Below are 20269 nucleotides of genomic sequence, written 5' to 3'. Positions count from 1 at the left end.
TGTAAGATTTGTATTCGCCATAGGTTTCCTTCAAGGCTATTAAGACCTGGGGGCGCCACTCCTCTCAGGACTACCCTGGCCGTTGGAGGCATAGCCCCTCATTCGCCCTTGACCGCACTAGGCTGTACGTTGGTAGACTGCCGACCAAGACTGCCGACCAAGACTAACGAGCTCTACCTACCCGGGTTTGGAATCAGAGTGGTCCTTCTCCTAGGTAGACTGCCGACCAAGGCTTACGAGTTCTATCTACCCGGGTTTAAAATCAGAGTTTTCCTTCTCCTACCGGTATACACATGTTTGTATTAACATCCCCTGCCCTCCCCACTTGTGAGTTTGATGCCCTTGGTGCGAGCAGGCTTTTAGAGCTAGGACCTATATCAGTTTGGCATGGCTTGATTTGTACAGTGCTTTGTACGCTGAATAGGTGTCGGTGGCTTGGGCGGAATAGGGCCTACGGAACACTGGTGCTGGGCTTACAAAACACTTAATCCGGGCCTGCATTAAGTCTTCATTTTATAGTGAGGTACCTTTATTGAAAAAATTGTGACACGGTGGACAAAAGCACCATTTTTTCACCAAAGCATCTCCATGGTATACCTTTTGGAAAAAAAAGACGGACGCAAAAAATTGAAAGATGGGAAGGGCAATATATATGACGTCATCAGCTAATCATTACATGAAATAAATATGAATTGATAATATCTTCAGAACTACAAACATCACAACAACAAATTTGGCATCAAATGAAAGGGAACAACAAGATTTTTCATTTGAGTGGTATGTCAGTGGGATGGAATGTAGTACAGGGTGGTTTTTGGCCAAAAAGCCCTATTTTGGTAAAAGAAAATGGTGCTAAAATCATGGATTGGGGTAATCATTTTGGAACCTTGTTTTAACATGCAAACCGTGAGTGGTATTGTGAGTTTTTGTTCTTAGGTCAGAGAGAATTGTTCAAATACTATGGCAAGAGAGTTTTCGTAATTGATTATCGGTATCTTAAATGTTGAAACTTATTCCAAAGATAGGCGGACAAAAAACGTAACATAAGTTACAGTCGGGTGCCTATCCGAGTGTATCTCAGTTACAGGTTCATCACGTGTTACATTGTGGAGCTTGGAGGGTTTGGGCAGTCTGCTGAGTGTATCTGCGATCACCATCATAGCACCAGGTTTGTAGACATCGTCAAAGTCGCATCCTTGTAGCTTAATAAGACGCTGCAAGCGGGGTGGTGCACTGGCTAGGAATTTGCGCCAGATCGTAACCAATGGTTTTAATGGTCAGTGACGACATTGAAGTTGCAGCCGAATGAAGTTGCAGCAGTGTCACAACTTCCTCTCGATATTCGAGAATATGCTCTTGGCAGAGGGTCTATAGGCTCTTTAAGGAAAATGCGATCGGTTTACCTTCCTGGCTGATGCCCAATCCTCTTTCAGATGTATCTACTTTGAGGAAGGTTTTTATACCAGTGGGTCGGAGAATCGTAGCCAGGACTGAGTTGAGATGGAGTGTTTCAGGGTTATAAAAGAAGTTTGGTGGTCCTATTGCCAGAGCAATGGTACATCCTTTCGAAGAAGATCACTGAAGGGAGCAACTTTGTCTGCGCAATGTAGGGTGTAGTGTGAGACATTGTTGACTATAAAGGAACCAGCGGTTTCCATCAGGGCGATGAGGCGTTCGGCCGCTCATCATGCTCTCCAAGGGACACCGAATACTGCAATGTCGTTGTGGTGATTGTTCCAACGCATCAAGGCATCTAGCTTATTTCGCCATCAATATTTTTTTCGGACTATTGTCTTGGCTTACTGGTAAGCCGATGAGTGGGCGACGAAAGCTGTTACAACCAAATTGTATTTTGTCAGCTCTTCAGACTGCTCTAGATGAGCAGACCAATACCCTGCTTTTGACGTCTAGCTTGGAGAAGAACCTTTCCAGCGCAAATTCTGGCTTGAGCTCCTCAAGAGTGGGGATCTGTAGAAAACATTATGTGTTTAGCTGCTTGGGATCCGGACACACCCTGAATGGGCCGTTGCTGTGATTGAGCTGCACCCGTCCGTGTGCATGATGGGAGACTTTTCGTATGACCCAGCCTTTCTCCATCTTTTTCAGCTCGGCCTGCGGTTTTGGTTTGACATGAAAGCTGTACCTACGTGGCGGATTTATGTGGGACAGAGTATCTGGCTTGAGGCGTCTAAGTCGTCGAAGGTATTAAACTGCGTTGGGAGCCGGTCCTTCAGGCAGCGGCAGCGGAACGGGTTTGAAACTAGGGGGGGGGGGCATCACCGAAAAGGGGCACTTGCTCAGCATTGTTTTTTTTTGCACATCCGAGCTGAAAGTTCGACACGTGTTTTCACCGGACATTGGCCTCCGTAAAATCAAATGGGGGAGGGGGGGGGTGGCTGGTACCTGTGAACTATGCATTATGTGCCCATTTTCAGAGCGTATTGTATTCATTTTGGGGCTTGGTTTTCATATTCGTCGTTTATATCAAAATCATCTATTGGAAAATGGTTACTTCTAAGAAATAGTAAGATACTTTGAGGCCATTTTTTTAGCTCGAGGTGACACTTTTATTCTCTCATGTAAATGAGGTTTTTTGACCCAAAAAGTGTTTTTTTGGCCCCCAAAACCACCCTTTACTACATTCCATCCCACTGACATACCACTCAAATGAAAGATCTTGTTGTTCCCTTTCATTTGATGCCACATTTGTTGTTGTGATGTTGGTAGTTCTGAAGATATTATCAATTTATATTTATTTCATGTAATAATAAGCTGATGACGTCATAATGACGTCATATATTGCCCTTCCCATCATCCAATTTTTTGCGTCCGTCTTTTTTTCGAAAAGGTATACCATGGAGATGCTTTGGTGAAAAATGGTGCTTTTGTCCACGGTGTACCGATCCTTGGCATTTTTGTCACTAAGGTACGTCACTATAACCTGTTGAATTTGTGAATAATTCTTTATCATTTCACTAGCACGGTGCACTCCAAGGGCGTTGGGGATGGAAAATAGAAACATCCCGGACAACAGCATAACGGCATCGTCCGTCTATAGTAGTTACTATCTCCCAAGCACCGCTCGACTTAATGTAGGTAGGTATCGCATCCTTTCTATAAAAAATCAACGATCCTATATAAGTAATGTGCATTTATGTTATGGTAAACCTTTAACGGTGATATTTCCATATTTATGTTGTGCCTAGTTGCCTCGTGAATATAATGATAAATGAAGTCATTCGTCTTTCTGCTTATGCTTCCTTGCGTAACTTAGCAGTGCCGTGCCATTAGGGCCCAATTGCATGGCGCTGCTTAACAACAACAAAGACTCTACCAAAACATTTTTGCCAAGACATAATCGCAAACATGAGTTGGTAAGAAAAGTATGGTTTTATATGGCTTCTTTAGGACTATTTGCTTACATTATTGATGCACAGTTCGTTATTACACATACACATGAATGAAGTCATTCTGTAGGCACCGAATGGTGACCATAGAACTCGGTAATTAGCAAAGCCATACAATTAATGGGCCAAAGTTGTCGTTCAGTGGATTTGCCGGATAGTTCTTTAGTTCATTGTTTTGTGAGAATTTCAATATGAGGCCCAATTTACACTAGAAGTGCGGCGTCTCGCAGTAAAAAACATTTGAGAGAAAAATATCGCGGAACTATACAAATTCATGTTGATGACTAATGAAAGGTTTAGGTCAAACGGTATGACAAGGCTCTATATATAAAAACCACCCAAACGGTGATTGGTCAGAAATGCAGATGTATAACGTGATATTTTGGAAATTACAATGTACTTCTTGTCAAAAAAAGTCCTTCATTTGATCCCAAATAACCCTGTTGTTTACCAATGGAATTAAACCAACATTTCAGATCATGTAAAGAGGGCATGAACAATTATATTAAGTGTTATATCAGTTTTGTGCAAGAGGATAATATTTAAATGCCGTACGAAAAACTACTTACTTTGGGAATGTCGATACAGCGGAGGAAACGGTGGCGGAAGGTGCGTGCAGCGGCCGAAAGCTTCTGAAGGAATGCAGAATCATCCCTAATGTCATTGCACGCCTCCTCGGTCGTTTGTTGTTCCAAACGATCGAGGAGGAGTGCAGTGACATCAAGGGTGATCATGCATTTCTTTAGAAGCTTTGTGCCGCAGCACGCTTCTTCCACCACCATCTCCAGTGCTGTATTGACATTGGAGGACGCCAAGTTGAAAGTGGCAGATTGTGAAAGTGAGTATTCTTTTTCGTACGGCGTATAAAATCTTACCCTCTTTCCCAAAACTGATGAAACTCGCTTCATAAACTTTGTCATATGCCTTGTTTAACATGATCTAAAATTCCAATGCTAAACAACAGCGTTTGTTAGGATCAAAACTGTTCGTCGGAATTACATTCACCTTTTCCGCCACACCTTTCCAGTGACTGTATTATTGGAGTAAATTTGATGAATCGTAGCTGATTGTACATCTTCTGACTGTAGGTTTTTTTTTATTTGCATATTGGCACATTTCCCAACGATAATAATAAAACCATTCTATCATCCCACAGGACCCGAAGGATGGATGCCACACCCTCCAGCAGATCAGTGGATCCAGGTCGACCTGGTTAAACCCACGGTGGTTACCGGGCTCACCATGCAGGGAAGCGCCGATGTGACCTGTTGTCATGTCACGGCATTTTCAGTCCAGCACAGCCTCACAGCCGAGTCGGATGACTGGCAGAGTTTAGCCGATGCTGACGGTGGAGCAATCAGAGTGAGTTACAGAGGGCGCTTTTCAAACATTCAGTCATCTTTATTAGTCGTTTTCCTTAAATGGGCCAAGTTTGCGCAAAGACCAATGGTTAACTAACGTTTGCCCGAACTCTGTCTAGTCGACGGTGGTTGACTACGCTAGTCGACTATATGGAACCAGCCTACTGGAGTTGGTTGCTTCGCTGGTAACCAATAGCCGCGCGCATTCATAATGCTAGCAGAGAGCCAGGATCCAGAAGTTTTGCGATGACATTTTGACCAGCGTTTGACTAGAGACGTTCGCACGTTGCTATCAGTGCGCAGGCGTAAGGTACGTCACAAATCAACCACTAGTCGACTTTGAAATTTGCTATTTGAAAAGTGGGGAGATTTGCTTGATATTGAACAATGATTTTTTTTCTCTCTCTCGTTACTTTACAATCTCTACATTTATTTAGGTCATTCCACTTCATTAGTGACAAGGCGAACGAAATGTTCTGAAACGGAGGTCTTTGGATTGTCTTATGATTGCAGGTTTTGTAAAATACCTCCAGCCCTTCGTCTTTAGTTTAAAAGGGTCATTATTTTCATCCTTTGATCTGTTCTGTCGTGCCAATGCATGACAGAAATGACGAGTGAAAAGACGAAAGTGCTTTTATGGATGAAAATAGAATAATCTGCACGTGAGGCAAATACTCCAAAACTACTACAAATTAAGATACTAAATTAATTAGACTGTGAAAAAAGATATCTATCGCTGGAATCTGAAGCAGAATTTTTAAGTAAACACAATACGTTCCAACGATTTTGCGGATCGACCTAAAGGCATATTCCTATTGGGATGTGTTTTTTTAATGGAACCCTGTATTCGGGCGTGTGTTTTCATTTTGTGTGATTCTCATATTTTTTTGAATCTCCTATTTAGTGTTGCACCCGTATAGATGGCTAAATGCAATGATGTCAAGTGTGCATTGTCTATAGTTTTTGTTTATTGCAATGAGTTTATCATGAGTTGATGTATACTATCTGTATAAATACCTTATATGATGACAGGCAACATCCTCGCATCTTCTGGGACTCTACTAGTTGTTATACGCCGTTTTTATCGTAAAAAATGTGGCATTCTGTTTTTTTTTAACAGCTTTTCAAATAACACATAGCCAGATTGCCTGATTATTTGTATTCATTATTGTTATTTTCATTTTCATTTGTTATTTTATAATGGGGCTTCAGACTGCTGGAAATGAAAAGAGATTCCCTTCAATAAAGTACACTTTGAAACTAACAGTAGTCAACCAAAGGTTTTAACTCTCAATTTGTTTTCCACGCGGTATCCGCTGATAAGGAAGACATGTTTTGTAGTTGTATAAAGAACTGTACGGGCAGGTGTCGGAATGTTGCAAATGAAAACTGAATTGTTATCATTACCACACTAATCCTGCTTTTGCTTCATTTTAGTTCAACTTGACCAGTGGTCGGCCGACGAATGTCACTTTTCCTGTGGTACCCACAGCAAGGTTTATTCGCATACTACCCCTGGCCTGGACTAATCAGTACTACAAAGTGAGGTTCGAGGTATTCGGGTGCCAAGTGCAAGGTAGTTAACAAAAGCTCTTCATCCGTAGGAAAACTGACATAAGGCATTGGCATAACAACATTTCCGTTCAGACATGATATGTTACAGCCTTTACAGAGGACATTTTTTCAAAATTAATTGAGCGTTGCGAAATAAATCCTTGTTCCACCTGCAGAATGTGCTAAATCACTAAGCTTTTCGGATCATAACAAACAAAACGAAATTTCGATGAAGGAATCTGGTATGTTAGTCACGTACACACCCACGTTAAATTCAAATAAAATAATGAGTGAAACTGATAGTTCCAACAGATTTAATTTTTCAAAATTCCAGTCGTTCTGATAGATTCAAAATGAATTCTTTAAAGTCCCAGATGGTTATGTGAGGTTGGTGAATGGCACTGACGCTTGGAGTGGCCGTGTGGAAATCTACCACCGCGATACAGCATCCTGGGGAGCGGTGTGCGCTAATGACTGGGGGATAAACGACGCAATCACGGTGTGCCGTCAGCTGGACCTCGGTGCAGCAATCCAGGCCAACACAGCCTCAGAATACGGGAGAGGCGACCTGCCGATCATGATGAACCGAGTCGCCTGTGAGGGGACGGAGAGCCGACTGGCCGACTGCCCGTTTGTCAGTACCAGCTATCGGCAGTGTGAAAGCTCGAACGTTGCCGGAGTAGTTTGCAAATCCAAACTAAGTAGGTATCAGTATTTGTCCACCTGATTGTGAAACTGTTCCTTCCTCTTTTCAAAATGTACTCTTTGGTTCATATATATAAATACACGTGTTCTTTTTTTTCATCCCTTTATCCATATTTACTTATATTTTTTGTCAATTTGTTTTTTTTATAGTCCGAGTATCAGATATTCACGTGTGCATAGAAACTGTCGCACGTCTGATATCTCCTAACAGGCAAATTTTTATGAGAGCCTGCCCGCCATCCAATTGGAGTACACTTTAGAAACTGTGACGTCATTTCCATCAGAAAGGTGAATTAAGCTGGTTATTGCCCAAGTTGGATGCCATGTTTGTATAATACAACAACGGGTTACCGAAGATACGATATAGAAGACGTCAGCTGAATGGTCAGGATCTCGAGGTCAAGACGCAATCTTATTTTTTTATAATTAGTCGCCAAATCTGCTGGCATATCATATTCCATAGACTACAATTTTAACTGGATTCCGATATTTTCCTTTCCTGATCCGTGTAGTACTTGTGTTGTCCTTGTGGGAATGTTCCCGTTTTTTCTCCGCTTTTATCATTTTGACGCCTCAAACTTTTTACCCTCTCTCCTCCAGCTATGACAATCACCATTCAAGCATTCCCTAAACATAATTCGGTTCCGGCATTTTCCTTTAGATCATCTGAAGTAGCGCGCAGATCAAGCTACATCAAGCAGCTAGTGTTGCCGTTTCTTTCTTTAATTTTAATCTATAACAATGAATGCCTCCTTAAAAGGAAAAACACTAACCTCCAAGATGGCTGACATGCAAAGGGGCAAGGAGCGGTTTCTTAAGACTCTTTTATGAAACAGAAGTATGTTCGCCATGTTATGTTGACAGAGCTCTCTTCATTTCTCTGAATCGTTGAAACAGATACTGTTCGGTTGGTGGGAGGACTCAATGACTTCAGTGGTCGGGTGGAGATCTTCCGAGACGACACATGGGGAACGATCTGCGACCGAAACTGGGACATCAGGGATGCCGGGGTGGTCTGCCGACAACTCGGGTTCCCCAGCGCCGTGGAGGCCAAGTCCGGAGCGCACTACGGGGAAGGAAGCGGACAAGTCCACATGGAGGGCGTGGCCTGTACTGGCTCGGAGGAGGAACTCGATGACTGCCCGTCCCTTAGCTGGACAGCATCCACCTGTAGCCACAGCCGAGATGCCGGGGTCATCTGCAGTGTCGGTAGGAACACAGACAGTTTTTGATTATCTTATAAAACAACACACAATTAATTTAATAATTTGGGACGCACCACTCTGCTCTGCAAACACAGGCATAGCACAAACACTGAAACAATTTAAACAAACTAAAAGCAGCCGCTGGAATTTAAAGGCTATGTAATACGCAAAAATCATGGAGGTCTCACTGAATTCAAAATACTGGGTTGATCATTTCCAAAATCTGTGTTTTAAAATTAGAATCGAACATTTTTTTATGATAAATCAAGTGTCACACAATGAATGTATACAAACTCATCGAGATGGTTATCATGTGAGGCGCGCGCATGTTTGAAAACCCAATTGGACAAAGGAATAAGAGTGCGTGCTCGTCCTGCGCGTCAGATCGTGATATCACCACCGTAATTATGGCTTCTAATTATTAAGGTCGGTGGATTAATCTGTTGCTAATGTAATAATTAGGACTGTATTTGAATTGTTTTTTCTCTACTTTCGTTGTTTTAGAAACTAGCGGTTCTGAAGAAAATAACCCTGAGTGATGATACTATTGACAACCAGCTTCATGCAGTGCCTGCGATAGCCCTGCTTATAGACTACAAGTGCATGTGTATGGTTACTCCGTTGTGTATTAAATGTATCACTTAATTCGTAGTGTAATCACCTTCATCTTGTGCCATTGCTATTAATTTTGATGTCTCATTAGGTAAGCTAGTAACAAAAAGATTGCCACTTAGGTTATTGTTGTTGTTGGTTTTTTTGTTTGGCGTGCCATGCCCCAAAAGATGGTTAATACCTTATGCAGGACCAGGGTATTTCGGGTCGTCTAAGCCGATTTCCCTGAAATTTGGCAGGAATATTGGTTTTCAATCAAATGCTTCCAAATTTTACTCAACAATTTTTGAGGTCAATATTCGTTCAGTCAATACACGTTTGGGCATCCACAGTTACCGCTAGAGGGCGGAATACAAAATTCGGGGCAACATCATTTAGTCATTTTGTCGCAAGGTTGAATCTTTCTACCAAAATCGGCAGAAAAGAAAGGTGATATTGCATAATATTGGGATGTACATTTTTTTATGAAAATAAACTTTATAAAAAATATCCCAAAACTTGGAGGCGAAAAGGTAAAAATAAAAGTTGCTTTTCGCGCCAGTGGGAGCCGGCCATGTTGGCCAAGCATGCCGATGTTGTTACTTTTTTCGATTGACGGAAAAATATTAAATCTCTCAGTCAGACTCAGTCCGAAAAGGGCTTTAGGTCAATGGTTTCCCCGCGGCTACGGACCATTACGTTAGGATCATGATGGTCCCAGCTTGAGCGTTCGATTAGCACATTTCTCTTGGCTAACCCGTCTGCCTTTATTACCCGAGTCGATCCGGATAAGCTACTCGAACGCATCCCATAATTAAGAAAATTCACCAAATTTCACGCTGACCTGATAAGGTTTAAAGAAAGGAAAACAGAGAAAAACGAAATTCACTTAATACAATGTTATTGACTTTTTATGTCATTTAATGAGAACAGATTTGGGTTCCTATTTGTTAAATAAGAAAACAAATGCATTCACAATCAATAGTGCTGATGGCCCAAGCACAGGTATTTTTCCCTTCATTTAATAAAACTGAAGTAGGTCACACTTTTGGATCGAATGAGACATACTGTGCTATTGTGATTAATTTTCATTCATGATTTTCTCTTGCTCAATTTTATTTTTCAATTTACATGTAAAAAGCGCACGATAAAAGCATTTACATTCAATCAATTTAGTCAATTAAAAGGCATCTTTTTATACAGCGTATAGCACAAACTGCTTTGTAGTATTGTTTATGAATAATATATTGCTTTCTCTATAGCCTCTCGTGGATATTTTGTTCTTGGAATCTACATTCAAAATTGCATCTTTTACCAAAATATACAAAAATATTTACATATTCTTCTTTTATCAAAACTTTGTCATATTTTTAAGTACAAAACAAATTCATGACTCATGAATATTTACACTGCTATTTTAGCAATCATTGTTCTTATCAAACTTAAACAAGATGCTTGTAGTTAATACATCAAAGTGTTTCACTTATTAAAGCTGTTAGTAAAATTCTAAAGTTTCCATCGCTTGCCAATATATTTTAAAAATATAACCATCAATCTACAAGAATCTACCATATTGTTACTCACCTTTAAGAATCTTATAAGATTGTTATAAGAATCAAGATTCTTATCAGAATCTTATACCATCATATAAGTTAAAATCGTACCGGATGATTTTAATGTGTAATCAACTCCTCATCATTTTTTTATCAATAAATATGTCATGGTAGTCAAAAACGTATTCTTACATCTGGCGAATTCTAATTTGTATGGATATTTGCTCTTAGAGATAGTGGACCAGCTGCAATGACAATTCTACCTCGTTCTCGATATTCACCTCGAGACCACGTGAGATAGCGCGGCGTGACCAAGCGTGTTCATTGTGCTGCTGAACCTCGCGACGTTCAGACGTGACTTATTGTCCGTGGCGAATAGTTTTCTATATTTTACGCACAGCATGGCTGGACAACCGACTGAGCACGGCGAGTTGACCCTGAGCCCGGAGGATGAAGATCTGTTTGCTCTCCTCTCACCATCCTGTAAGTTGAATAGTCCTCGGGGCTCAGGGTCTCTTGACGGGCTCTCTGGGTTTCCACCCGCGCAGCCTGGTGGTGGCCAGGAATGGCGCACAAAAACAGGTAATACTGTTAGTGAAAGAGGGAAGTTTCCTCAGAATAAAAAACGAAGCTATGAGGAGAACACGAACGAGTCGCAGTTGGATAATTCCGAAACTGTACAAAAATGTTCCCCAGACATAATGGCTTTAGGCCAAATGATGAAAGGTGCAATGGAATCAATGCAGACAAGCTTCACTAAACAATTCCAAGAATTTACCCAAATGTTCATGGCCGTGCAGCCACAGTCTAATGACGAGGCTGAGAGCGAATCTGCTCACAAAGTAGTGTCGCCGAAACGGCGAAAAATGGATGGTGGAAATACTAGCCACTATGACCATGAGTCTAGCGTTGCAAGACTACTTGAGGAAACAAACCCTGATACCGCCAGCACAACTGCTGCAACACCAGAAAATAATTCTGAACAAAACGAGTTACTTGCAAATATTGTACAAGATTTTCAGATAGATGAACAAACTTCTGATGCAGTACATGCCCAGTTGGCATCAATTGCAAACTCTATAATGCGGGACAAATTGTCCGACGACAAAGTAAAAGACATGTATAAAACCTATAACAGACCAAAGAACTGTGAAAAGGTGATCCCAACAAAAGTGAACAAACTCATTTGGGACAATATGTCGAGCAGTACCCGCTCCCAGGATGTCAAATTTCAAAAAATTCAGACATCCGTCATTAAGTCAGTTGTACCTGTGCTTCAGCTTTCGGAACAACTGCTTCAAGCATCCAAAAAGAAGGAGCTTGATAAACTTGACATAAAACCACTGCTGCGTAATGCAACAGATGCGATCGCACTAATGGCTAATGCCAATTATCAGTTGAATATGCGACGCAGGGAATTTATCAAGCAAGATATTAATCCGAATTTTAAACATCTTTGTGATACTACTGTTCAGTTCACTGAACAACTTTTTGGGGATGACCTACCCAAACAAGTCAAAGATATGTCAGAAGTGAATAAGGTTGGCTTAAAATTGGCAATCAGTTCCCGTGGGGGACGTGCGAGAGGTCGGACGGGGCACAGGTCATATGACAGAGGTGGCCACCAGTACCGGGGCGCAAGAGGCGCTGCAGGCAGGGTTTTTTTGTACTCCCGCCCGTACAACAGCCGCCAATCTTGGCACAGCGGCAAGCAGTCGAACAAGAACAAGTAAAACAGGAGGTAAGACAAACTTCAAATCAATGCCAAATAGAAGCCAATATAGCAGGTCGTTTAAAGGACTTTATTTCGTCTTGGAGGAATATTACCTCAGATAAGCAAGTTCTTGATACGGTTCAAAATTGCCATATTAAATTCGAGGAAGGGTGCCGCCCTTTTCAAATATGGCCGCCAACAGAAATTAATTTTCATGAGACGGAGAAAATAAGTCTTGATTTGGAAATAGACAAGCTCATTAAAAAGGGTGTTATAAAACATTCCTTCCATGAAAAGGGACAGTTTGTCTCCACAATTTTCCCCAGACTTAAAAAAGACGGCACTTATAGAATGATTTTGAACTTGAAACAGTTTAACAAATCAGTTGCTTATCATCATTTCAAGATGGATACACTAGTCTCTGCAGTGCGACTAATGAAACGCGACTGCTACATGGCCTCTATTGACTTAAGAGATGCCTATTATTCGGTGCCAATTGCCCAAGAGCACCAACAATTCTTAAAGTTTTCATGGCGAAATAAATTGTATCAATTTACTTGTTTGCCAAATGGCCTAGCGTCAGCCCCAAGAATTTTTACAAAACTGCTGAAGCCAGTTTATTCAACCCTAAGAAAGAAGGGCTTTTTATCAGTTGGTTATATTGATGACTCCTACTTACAGGGAGACACAAAAGAAGAATGTACCGAAAATGTTCGGCATTCAGCCTCATTGTTCACCAATCTGGGGTTCCGAGTCCACCCCGACAAATCCGTATTCGAACCAACGCAACAATTAACATTCTTGGGATTTATTCTGAATTCAAATAGTATGACTATTCAACCAACAATTGGCAAAGTTGAAAAGGTCTGTAACCAAATTACATCTGTGTTAAGCAAAAACCTGATTACCATTCAGGATGTTGCGTCCACTATTGGCGTCCTAGTTGCCTGCTTTTCAGGGGTTGAATACGGACAATTGTTCTATAGGAGCATTGAAACAGACAAAATAAAAGCTTTGCAAAACAGCAAAGGTGATTTCTCTGCGCTCATGCGGTTGTCTGAGAAATCCAAAGAAGAGTTAAACTGGTGGCTTACTAATATAGGGGGCAGTGTCAAACAAATTTCTCATGGAGAGCCAGACTTGGTTATTCAGTCAGATGCATCCAAACTTGGTTGGGGTGCGGTCCATAAATCACTCCATGCAGGAGGCAAATGGACAGCCACTGAGGCTACTCAGCATATCAATTATCTTGAAGTGCTAGCAGCATACTTGGCTTTATGTTCCTTTTGTTCCTCGTCAAGGAATGTCCATGTGCGTATCCAGATGGATAATACCACTGCAGTTGCTTATGTAAATTCTATGGGTGGTATAAAATCTAAGCCATGTAATGAACTCGCACAAAAACTTTGGTTTTGGTGTATAGATCAGAATATATGGGTATCTGCTTCTTATCTCCCAGGATCGCAGAACGTTGCTGCGGATAAGCAGTCCAGATTATTTAATGATAGGACTGAATGGATGCTTAAACCCAAGATTTTCAATCGCATTCAATCCCTTTGGGGCGATATAGCAATTGATTTATTTGCATCCCGACTAAATAAACAAATCTTGCCTTATGTTTCATGGAGGCCAGATCCGGGCGCTCTCTTTGTAGACGCCTTTTCAGTGTCATGGAAACCTTATTTTTTCTATGCGTTTCCTCCCTTCAGAAGGTAGATCAAGAAGAGGCAGAAGGGGTGCTGATTTTCTGGACAACCCAATCGTGGTTTCCCAAGCTCATGGCGATGTTAGTAGACAAGCCAGTACTGCTGCCAAGACAAAGGGATATGATGACCCTACCAAGCAGCGATCAACTTCATCCTCTACGGAACAAGCTTCGGCTGGTTGCCTGCCACTTATCAGGAAATCCTTCCAAATGCAAAATGTTTCTCAACAAGCAACCGAAATCCTCATGGCCTCATGGCGAGAGGGAACCCGAAAACAGTACTCTGGCTACCTCGAAAGATGGCTTCGCTTCTGTCGTCAAGGACAGGTTGATCCAATATGTCCCCCTGTGAACACAGTTTTGGACTTTTTGGCAGAATTATACCATTCTGGCCTTGGCTATAGTGCACTTAATACCGCTCGGTCTGCACTCTCAGCTACGGTAGTGACTAATAATTCCACTACTGTTGGTAATCACCCTTTAATTTGCAGATTTCTTAGAGGTGTATTTCGGTTAAGACCGCCCCAAACACAATATACAGAGGTTTGGGATGTAAGTATCGTCCTAAGATATTTAAAGAGTCTTTACCCACTACAGGGGTTGACTTTAAAAGAAGTGACATTTAAGTTAGTTACTCTAATTGCTTTGGTCTCGGCACAAAGATGCCAAACTTTTCATTTGATGGATATTAAGAATATGACAGTAACTGATTCGGTTTATACCTTCTTTTTTGCTATACTTAAGCAGAGCCGTCCAGGTCTGCCCAATGTTAAGGTTATTCTGAAGCCTTATTGACTGATACAAGTCTATGTGTAGTTAAGACTCTGGAAGAGTACTTACGCCGAACAAGGCCTCTCAGAGGAGAGGAAAGTCAATTGTTTATTTCTCATTCTAAACCTCATAAAAAGGTTACCAAGGAAACAATAAGCAAATGGATTAAACAAGTATTGTCAAACTCTGGCATTGACGTGTCAGTATTCAAACCACACAGTACCAGATCAGCTGTAGTGTCTGCGGCAAAAAGGGCTGATGTTACTATAAATGACATACTAAAAACAGCAGGCTGGAGCACAGAAAGCACGTTTGCTAAGTACTATGACAAAGCTATTGTCATCCCAGCAACTGAGGCTTTTGCCAGTGCTGTACTTCAATTGTAGAGAATTACTTCCTTGCATAATATTATACAGTCCAAAAAGTCTGTTTAATATGCAGTTTTATTTATTTGAAAACACATTTACAACCTTCATGATGAATGTTTGCATAATAACGTTGTCGGTGTTGTTATTGTAAGAATGTGTAATTAGTATATGCTTCAATAAGCTTGAGAGATTAATATAGTGGAGTGATGAAAAACAGTAATTGTAACAAAAGCACTGAACGAGAAATGCTAGTAAAAGCAGGTGAATTCAATAAAACATTGCAGCAAGATTTCTGCTGAACTGAACCAGTATGAAGTTGTGTGAATACAAAGCTTCTTTCCGCTGTACCTGGCTCATGCATTATCCTGCTTTGAAATCTCACGTGGTCTCGAGGTGAATATCGAGAACGAGGTAGAATCCTAAAATTAAACGAAATGAAATTGAAGTTTGATTGGGATTCTATCGAGTGATCGATAGAACCGAGGGATCACGTGCCCTCCACAAAATGATAAATCATAATTATATTCAATGGCCCCACCCTGGTTGGGGGGGGGGGGATAATGTATTCGCCGTTAAAAAATGAACACGCTTGGTCACGCCGCGCTATCTCACGTGATCCCTCGGTTCTATCGATCACTCGATGGAATCCCAATCAAACTTCAATTTCATTTCGTTTAATTTTAGGATTTTCAGGTCGATTATGTTACACAGAAATAAATCAGCCGTTTGATTTGAAATCATTACTCAAAGGGAATGATTAATCATTTTAAGAAATGATTATATTCATGTGGGCCTAGTTATGGTAATGAAAATGTTAAAATGTGTCATCACAGCTTGTACTTCTGGTGTTGCTGCTCTTCAGTCTGCAGGTGCATGATGGTCTCGTGGTGATTGGGTTCCAGATTAGTCAGTAGCTGGTCAGCGATACGATTGCGCAGCTTGGCGCCGATCTGCCAGAAAAACCAAACATGTAGACATTAGAAACAATGGAAGAAGTTCAGTCTGAAACTATGAATAATTTAAAACTACAAGATCAGTATAATCTTCCTTAAGACCAATGCAGGCAACAACATGAGCGCCTCTCAAGTGCCCCTCTGCATATTCCAGCCGCGCCATCACAAAGTGCATTCAGATCAGACTTGTGTTGGTCATTAATTTGGTTGAACAATAGACCGGGGACAAAAATGACGTCATGATATTTTTACATGTGTGTCTTTCCATGGGAGCTTGCTGGCTCTCGTCCCCATCTGGCTCCCATAAAAAACCGCTTGTATAAACAAAGCGTGACAAATCATTATGATTCAGTGCTATTGAGACTTTAATTGGTCACAACGTCACGGGGAAGGAGCCTAATGTGTCCATCATTTGTAAGAGGAAAAAAAATAATTAATGAAGGAAAACATTTTACACCTAACTTCTCAATCAAAAGCAACAGATATCAAGTTGAATTGTCCACAGCAGTTTTCAAACTAGCCTGTTGATTTTGTAATGCATTGATTGAAGTGACTGGAGCTAGAATTGGACCTTGAACCATTGGATTGATATCCAAGTGCTATACCCAGCCGATACTCGCCGACTTGTGTCTCTGTTTGGCTCGGTCGTACCTCTTGTTATTGGCCACTTGAATTTTGGACTTTTTGAGATAAAGTAATGTTGGGGCTATTGAGGGCGCTGTTTGTATTTGATGAACTCTCATATTCGACCTTAAGGCCTTTCGTTTCAAAGATAGTCGGATGTGTCTCGGAGATATTGTGCACGCGTGTCCATTCCTTTGATTTCCTGTAGTTAAGAAAAAACCAGTGGAAAAAACTCACTTTACTCATCAAACACTTTTCTAAACTATTTCTTGCTAAATGGAGTATAGAAAACTAGCATTCGCACATTATGATACTGGTATTGTGTCCCCACAAAATTAATCTTGTTCCAGACTGAAAAACAACTCGGCCGTTCGAATAGCAAAAACACCGTTACTGCATATGTATTCTATAATGCCTGCATGAGTGCCAAAAGATAGTGTTAAATGAAACATGCAATAGGATTTGTATGACTTAAAAACTTTTAAAACAGCTTTTTTGCCATGTTATTATGACATTCCACTTCCTTTGTAGCAGCAAAAGGGAGAAAATTCAACATTTTAGTTTTTATGCTTATGAAATTTCCATATTCATGAGCGTGATGTCATTCAAGGCAGAACAGTAGTATCACTATAGCTTTTGGTACATACATGTATATATAGGCCTTCATTTTTTTGGAGTAAGTGGCATTTTTTACTTGTTTATCATGTTAAACAGCTTGTTTGTTGGACAATAGTAATGGCCAGTATTTCTTCAAAACTTTGTTTTGTGGGTAATTTTGAAGGACTTATTTTTGTACTGTTCATAAGCACTTGTGCAAGGAGTACCTTGGGTAGCAAAAGCAAAATAGCGCCCTCTTACATGTATTGATGAAAGGATTTGCTAATAATTGAAAAATTACCACTTTCTTGTCACTTCCAATGAAAACAAGTTTTAAGATCTTGTATATTTTAAGAACACATAGTAAGATGTATGAAAACAAGACGAGCTGAATTTCCCCTGCATGTTTCCTTAAAGTCAATAATTAATTTATGCGACCACATAAATCATTTCCCTCAAACATCATGATTCTTTGAAAAGCTGCTTAAAGTTGGTTCACTGAAAGCGTAGACACTGCCAGATGCCCTCTTCAGCCCCTGAGTGCCGCCCAAGTGCGATACATTGTTGATTGTGCACTGCCGTGTCTTCAAGTTGTAGTTAGTAGACTTGCAGTTGGGATGATCAAGACACAGATTGAAGCAGAGTTTCTGTGTCTTCGCGATGGATTGATTAAAACTTGGAGTAGCCAAAGCATAATCGACAAACCCACACATCTGTTGACTACTGAAACTTGGGTGATCATTACGTTAACATCCCCATGAATGCAATCGGAACGATGATGGAAATGGAATACCATTTAACACTCACGGTGGCCATTTTGGATGTATTTCAAATTGATCAGGTGCGAATTCTTTCAAATCTCAAGCCCGGTTCATACTTCATGCGAATGCGAATGCGAAGCGAATTTGACGTCATGAAACATTCGCTGCGAAATTCGCCCGAGTTGAAATGTGTTCAACTTTTGAGAATTCGCAGGGCAAATACTTACCATGACGTCACAGATTCGTGTTCGCTTTGAACCGAGTATGAACCGGGCTGAGAGAAAATCGTATTGCTGTTTCTCCATCGACTGTTCAATAAGGGGTGATATCTGGCCACATTGAAAATTTGCCAATTTTACCATCCTGCAATAATTCGCAATAAGTGCAGTGCGATAGCACCGTACGTGTGGATCTCTTTCGAATCATCCCTTGGTGTTCTGTATATGTATGTAGTGAGCAGAAAACAAATGAGTGGCAGACGTGCAACGGGATTTTTTTAAATCATATGCAAAAAGCCTTGCAAGAAGCATCTATAGCGGAAGTAATTCGCGCTAAAAAATATATACCGCTATCTGTCTGAGCCCACATAGACTGCTTCCCGCCCATTTTGTTTGTACTAGTACATTTAAGTTGCTTGTCATGGTAATCATGTAATCCTACAGAACTTTTTTGACAATTATAAGGGTGCGTTCAATTAGCGTACCTAGCTGTGTCGACTCGGGTTTAGCCCCGTGCCGTTTGATTAGCTCTGACGTCATTTTCGGCGCTCACCCGACGGTCAGCCCCAAAAGACCTTGCTCGTGGAGCGGAGTCATCAATGGTGGAAATACGTGACACGCATGCATTGGTCATTCCAAGAAACGGGCAAATATGGCGGTCGAACAGTGAAGCCTAAACATTGGCCTATTGAGCTCATTGCGACTTTAGAGGTTTTAATTCCAGCCCGACTTCGTTACTTTGTTTTTGCGATTGACCGCAGTCGATGAGGATCATGATGGTCCGTGTTTGCACAACCCCCTTGGCGATCCCGCACTCTCAAAAAGATATGTCAAAAATAATTAGGTAAAAATTGTTATGTAAAATAATACACAATTTCGGTAAAATTCGCCGGGAAAAAAAGTACCTCGAAAACATGTAAAATGAAAAAAACATATTGAAAAAGTAAAGCAGTCAGTTTACCTTAATTATGTACAAACGTACTGTATTTAGGTCAAACGTACTTCAGTAAAACAAGGTAAAAACGTACACTCAGTGACGCGATGCAGCTAGCACAGCACAGCATAAGTGAAGATGGAGTACACCGTGACGTCTGAAACAACGAGGGGATGTCCTGCAGCTAATTTCGGTCTTTAAAGGTAACATTTTCTAAAGCTCTTGTGATTCTTATACCGTCCCCAAGCCCCAGAAAATGCCTGGACACTTTGTCCATAAAACCCCCAGGATATTCTATAATATTAGTAGTGTTTAACTCGGCCACTGCGCGTATTATACAACTCGTATTTGAACCAACTCGCAGCGAGACAACTCGTACGTGTCGTACGCGGGCCAACTCGTACGCCAGCCATCTCGTATGCCGCCGGCCAAAATTAGCCAATTTAAAGAAATTAAACGATACACCGTTCCCAGTAGGCCTACATAGTCAAGAATCGCCGACTACATATAATTTTGTATACGAGTTTAATTCTGTGTACGAGTTGGACCGCGTACGAATTTGTCCATGTACTAGTTGTAGAAAGAATGTTGCAAGTGACGCTGTTGTGTTTCTTCAAGATGATAAGACATGAATCTGGGACTAAGAAACATTTCCAATTTTGTTAGTAAATACTTTCTAGAAATTTTCTAGACTCTCCATAGACTTTGTATACAACCACTGAAGTATCGTCAGGTTGCAACATTCTTTCCCGAGTTGTCCCGTACGAGTTAGTCGCGTACGAGTTGGTTCGCGTACGAGTTGACCTGTATTCGGCCTATGTACACGTACATTCACGCATGCATACTCGCCGTGGCCGAGCTAGCTGTGGGCCATGGGTTTGATATGCATCATGTACTGTTGTATCTTATCTTGCAAAGTTTCCAAGAACTGCTGTGGATTGGGGACGGTATGACAATTATAAAGAGCTTGGGGAAAATGTTATTAACTTCAAAGACCTGTTGGTTTCTCCAACTTATAGCTATATGCTGTGGTATGCTGCACAGTCCGGGAAGTTATGTAAAGTTTACTTAATTGTCTTTTAATTAATACATGTGTAAATATATTTACACATACATCAAGTAAATTTTTTGCACAACTGTCAAGAAAACTTGTACCCAACACGCAGTATGTAACTTTTTACACAATTGCAAGCGAGTTCGTATAGTACATACAGAACATGGTTAAATTTTACACAACTTCGTGTGTAT

At 40.9% G+C, this 20269-nt stretch overlaps 1 protein-coding gene across 1 annotated transcript in view; it reads left to right on the top strand.

Moving 5' to 3' along the window:
• Positions 1 to 9897, top strand: part of LOC119726531 (neuronal cell adhesion molecule-like) — a 90870-nt gene extending 80973 nt beyond the window's left edge. The window contains exons 24-25 of the mRNA XM_038198260.1: positions 7925 to 8236; positions 8737 to 9897. Coding sequence (XP_038054188.1) covers positions 7925 to 8236; positions 8737 to 8771 — 347 coding nt within the window. The 3' untranslated portion in view covers positions 8772 to 9897. The remainder of the gene's footprint in view (positions 1 to 7924; positions 8237 to 8736) is intronic.
• Positions 9898 to 20269: the final 10372 nt, after the last annotated feature.

This window comes from Patiria miniata, unplaced genomic scaffold, assembly GCF_015706575.1.
Source record: "Patiria miniata isolate m_02_andy unplaced genomic scaffold, ASM1570657v1 HiC_scaffold_2, whole genome shotgun sequence".
NCBI classification, from domain to species: domain Eukaryota; kingdom Metazoa; phylum Echinodermata; class Asteroidea; order Valvatida; family Asterinidae; genus Patiria; species Patiria miniata.
This window is presented reverse-complemented; position numbering and strand designations above follow the sequence as displayed.